Source organism: Papaver somniferum, unplaced genomic scaffold, assembly GCF_003573695.1.
Source record: "Papaver somniferum cultivar HN1 unplaced genomic scaffold, ASM357369v1 unplaced-scaffold_135, whole genome shotgun sequence".
NCBI classification, from domain to species: Eukaryota; Viridiplantae; Streptophyta; class Magnoliopsida; order Ranunculales; family Papaveraceae; genus Papaver; species Papaver somniferum.
This window is the reverse complement of record NW_020622713.1, coordinates 8,453,799-8,459,349: the sequence shown is the minus strand read 5'-3', so window position 1 is coordinate 8,459,349 and position 5,551 is coordinate 8,453,799. Positions and strand designations below refer to the sequence as shown.

The following is a 5,551-nucleotide window of genomic DNA, read 5'->3' as shown; positions in this document are numbered from 1 at the left end:
GAGCTTATTTTGATAGAAGAAGGAAATCATCTCATGAGTAAATATATTGTTAATTGTATACGCAGTTGTGGTCGCAAATTGAACAAGTCACGTCTCTTGGCTCTCATCGTCACCTCATGAATAGTGTGTGGTAGACCTACTGAGTCTGATTGTACTTTATGACACTGTCAGTCAAGTCAAAAACAAAGAATGGAAGTGTGATTTCGGGACATCCCGGCAGCCCCACTCAACCGAGTTGCACAATTTTCCCATCCTCATTTTCTTTCATGAATAATTTCAACATTCAAAAAAACGGAATTGCTCGACCAACCGGAGGAAAAAACCGAAAAATGCACCGTGTAGAATCGAATGGATCCAGGATGCGTTTTATGCATTGGGATATGGATGGATAGGAATGGGACGCACCAGTACACCCAAACTATTATATCCCGAAAGGGGAACCAATGCAATCTAGGCCGCTCCTCTAAACATTTGGATGGGTAAAGGAAGAAGTGGATCCCTTTGCATGTCTCTTGTCGGATTATTTGCGGGAGAAGCTGTCCCTAGGTTTATCATTGTCGTTCTTCATATACTTGTTCTTTTTACTTTCTTTTTGACATGGCGAATGAGCTGACAAAATCACAAGGGAAAAAAAAAAGAAAAAAAAACACTCGTAGGCAGTGGATCATGTGACGAGACATGTGTCTCACATTGGAAATCGAATAGATTTTTAGCCTTTAATATGCATCACCTGGGTCTTGAAATTAGTCCGACCATCAATGACAAACAGAAAAGGTTGTTTAAGAGATGGTACAACTTGCCCGTCGGTGCTTTATCAGTTACTATTGTGTCCATGGCCCCTGATACATACACATTATGTCTCCTCTAAACATCCATAATCCGATCGTTACATGAAATAGTACCAAATGTTCGAACATAAATTCATCAATCAAGAAGATGCATTTATTCAAAGAACTGTCAAAAAGTGAAAGAAGACGCTGTCCTTCCACCCACACAAGTGCCAGAGTTGAGTGAAACTAAGCTTTCAAAATAATTGCATTTGCCAAACAAGCTCAGCGTTATACTGGTATTTGGTTCTCTGAAGCTTCCTGACTTGGGGTCATATACACCTAGTTTACCACCAAACGTGAATAGCATCTCATCATTCTCAAAACCCCACATAAGCTGCAAATGGAACGTCCTTTCCAAAACCCTCTCATGCGTAATGATATAACGTTTCGTCCATGATTCCTCAACTCTATAATCTTGCATGACCCATACTTCAACACGAGCTTTAGCAACTTCCACAACTACAGAAAGACACCCTTTCAACTCTCCGATAGATAAAAATGTATGCCTACTCTCCAGAGGCTCTTTTGGTAGTTGTAACACCTTGAATTTCTCGTCACTCATGTCCAACGAGATTATAACACTGGAGGAATATGTATCGCGCATTTTACCAAACCAACGCGAAGCTCCACTAGAAAGCACCCCGGGTCTCTGGTGATGAGGAATCCAATAAGGAACGGTCTGAATGTTTTTCCATGAATTTGATCCCATGGTATAGATTTTGGCAAAATAAAAATCTTGACCGGCTTCTTCGTAAACGTATACCACCTTGTAATCATAACCAAAACCATATACGACGGTACTAAATCTAAATCTAGGTTCACATCGGTCCAATGATTCAGGTAGGCCGTTGGGTATTTCCTTGTACTCTCCGGTGGCTGGGTTCCAGAGACAAAGTCTGGAGGAAATTCAAAAGGAAAACCACGCCATTAAAACAACCCAGGAACTCAATATCAAATAACTTTAAAGGTGCTTTGAATGGATAATCCGTATAATCAGCAACGGCATCATCAAATTCATTCATGGAAGATATTAGTTTATTGTAATCTATGGAGCAGATGATTTTACCACTGTGTTTTTTAAAACCCATGAACATGAATTTAGGATTGTTTTTTGGGAAGTAAAATTGCAGTGCATGGTAACAAAACTAGGGCTGGAGATTAGCGCATACCAAGACTTGCAAACGCACTGACATACGAAGGTCGACTTCACCGGTACACGCACAAGGATTTCAAGGTAGACATCGGGAATGCTTGAAAATGGCATGATTGCTTCTTCTGGCCTTATTTTTCAGTTTCTTACGAAACCTAGGTAATTTTGATAGGTTCTCGGTGGTATTTATAGGTATAGGTAAGCTTTTGAGGAGTTGCAGTATAGTCCGGTTTAGAGCCGACACCGAGACAACACCGGCGGGTACGTACGTAAAAATTTCTGTTACGTGATTAGCAAGACAAATTCTCAAAAGTTGAAACTCAAGTCTAGGGATGGCCATTTGTCCCACCCAAACCCATCTCCGTGGGTACCCGTCTCTATTGGGTAGGGTTTTACCCGTATAAACGGGGTTGGGATTGTGTATGGGTAATATCCGAAATTAGTAAAGCGGGGATGGGATTCTAGGTCCCGATCCATACCTGCCCCGTACGTTCCCATATTAGGATTTTTTATTTTTATTAATTATTTATATTATATTTAAACTAAGATATTATATTATAAAAAAAGATAAAAATATAAGATATCATTAATTATTTATATTATATTTAAACAAAAAAATTATATTATATTATAAAAGAAAAGATAAAAGTATAAGATATCATTAATTATTTATATTATATTTAAACTAAGAAATTATATTATATTATAAAAAAGATAGTTGATAAGAAATAATTAAGAACTAAAATGAGTGATGCTGGTTTATAAACCAATTTGTTTTTCTTTGCTTGTTTTACGATAAATTTATGAGTTTGAAATTTTAAATTATTATTATTATTATTGGTTGAATTTAGGTATTGATTATTAAATTAACTCATCATATTTGAGTTTAATGTTATGGGTAATCCGTCAAAAACCTGCCCTGTACGGGTATTTTCCATACCGCCCCGTTCCAGATCAAGCGGGTAATGGGGAGGGTGTGGGTTTTTTTTTTGAACGGGACAGTGACTGGGATACCCGCCCCATACCCGCCCCATGACCACCCCTAAACTCAACTCCTACCCTGCTCGGTGGTTGTAAAAAGAAGTCTGGGCGGTGGTTCGAATCTCACTTGCGTTGTCCACATTTTGGGTTCTGATGCTCTTCATATGTGTAATGTGTTGTGGTTATGAACCATATCCTGGCTTTTAAATTGTCAAAAAAATAAATATATATATCTGGTTTTTATACAAGCTAAGTGTGCGGGTAAAAGTAGATTTCACTTGAAGCTACATTTGGTTCATTGAAATGGTTTCAGTATAAGGAATTCAGAAGGCTGCACTTCGGCGATTCAGTTAAGAACTAAAGTAAAACAAAACAAAAAAAATGTATTAACCTTTAAATCAAAATAAAAGAAACCTAAGTGTTACAGTTTATTAAGAGGATGAGTCATAATAAATTAATAATGAACCTATTGTTGTCAAACCATGATTATGCTTGCAACAATGATGGACGAATGATCATAGTAACTAGGAATTACTGGCTAGTCCAGGAATGAGGGAATCAGTTACTGACTAGTCCACTCCCAAAATTGATTTATTCTCTGTTCCAAAAACATGTTTTTGGACCAAAAACTTTATCCCCTAATCCATCCACGTGCGGTTTACACAAGACCAGTTTTCAAATATTCCCAACATACCCTTTTGCAACTCAAAGTGACGAACATAAAACCAATTCAGTTTCTTTCCTCTTTTTTTCTTCTCAGATCGGTTTCTCTCACTCTGCGTTTTGGATAGAATCAATTTCTGGTACTGTTTTTCAATCATCTTCATCTGAGCTTCGAATTAGGTTCTTCTGAGTTTCGAATTAAGTCATCTGAGCTTCGAACCAAGGTATTTATCCTTTCAATCATCCTTTTCTGCTGTAGTTCTACAAATCTTGATGAATAATTAGGTTTATTCTGATCTGATTTCTATCAGGATAATTGTATATGATGTATATTGTTATCTTTTTATGATTTCGTTTTATGATGATTTACAATATCAATTCAGTTTCGAAGTAATTTCCGATTGGTTTTTAAGTAATTTTCGTGATTTTTGTGTGTTTCAATTAGGTATTTGAGCTTCGAATTAGGTTTATCTCATATTCGAATAAGGTATGATTTCTTTTTATGATTTCTGTTCAGTTTTTTGTAATCTGATTTTTTGTATTTTCTACGTTTTTCTGCTGCTGTTCTGTTTAGTTTTCATTGGACAGATCATGTAGTATGTATTACCAATACGTACTGCATATAGCGTGCTCTCTTTTCATTCTGCAGTAGATGCCAATACATATGAATATGAGTCAGTACATACCAATATGTACTGCATATACCATGCTCTCTTTTCATCCCACAGTAGATGCCAATACATATCAATATGAGTCAGTACATGTCAATATGTACTGCATATAACATGCTCTTTTTCATCCTACAGTAGATGCCAATACATATCAATATGAGTCAGTACATGTCAATACGTCCTGCATATAGCATGATCTCTTTTCATCCTGCAGTAGATGCGAATACATATCAATATGAGTCAGTACATGTCAATACGTACTGCTTATAGCATGTCAATACAAAGACTCTTTTTGTTTCATCTCAGTACATGTCATTTTTTACAGGGTTAACATGTCTGACGTTGCTCCCAAACCAGACTTCTCCATCTATTCTCATGTATACCATAAGTAATATCATTTTGCATATGAGGTTACATCGTTTTCAACTTTAGAGGATTTGAAATTTTGCATCTGTAATATGTGGAGCTGGTTGACTCCATCGACTATTCTGGTTAACTATTTCCAGAATCAAGCGATAGTTCTTATTCTTGCCGATGTAACACTCCAGGGTATCTCTGCATTACATTCTTCAAAGCAATCAGATTTATTTGATTTGCACGTGGATGTAATTTCAAATGGCGCATCTAGGCGTATGGAAGTTGACAGTAATGCAGACTTAGTTGTCAGTGCAAAGAATAGTTATTTGAAAAAAGGTAAAGAAGCCCCAAGAGTGTTTTTTTCAGATGGTTGGGATAAGATTTTTGATGATACAGATCAATTATTCTATGGTGGTGTTGATGCCGTACATATAGCATGCCAAAAATACTGCATGAGAACTGGATATGAGGTAATTAAGAAGAAGAATAACCTTGAGAGATTCACCGCCGTATGTAGTTTGAAAGGTTGTTCATGGAAGCTTCACGCAACTGCCATTGGTAGTTCTATTGATGTCTTTAAGATAAAGGAATATGTGGGAAGGCACACCTGTGGCGGTGGTTATATGTTGAAGAATCCAAGAGTTACAAAAAAACTCATGAACAGTCTAATTCATGAGATGGTCAGGCACAACCCTCGTATAACACCAGCAGAGATCATAGATTATCTTAAAGTTGGTGGTGGCATCGAAATCAAGTATCACCACGCATATCATGCAATTGAGTTGTCGCATAAACAGATTTTTGGTAATGATGTGAAGTCGTACAATGATCTTGCTTGGTGGGTGAATGCTGTTAGGGAAACAAACCCTGGGTTAGTTATGATTTCGATTTCAATGATG

At 36.9% G+C, this 5,551-nt stretch overlaps 1 protein-coding gene across 1 annotated transcript; it reads right to left on the bottom strand.

Annotated features, from left to right (window-relative positions):
- Positions 1 to 957: 957 nt before the first annotated feature.
- LOC113334065 (F-box protein At3g07870-like) lies at positions 958 to 1,539 on the bottom strand. Its single transcript, XM_026580410.1, has one exon. It carries the CDS (start codon positions 1,537 to 1,539, stop codon positions 958 to 960), a length of 582 nt encoding a protein of 193 aa, XP_026436195.1.
- Between the last annotated feature and the right edge of the window lie 4,012 nt (positions 1,540 to 5,551).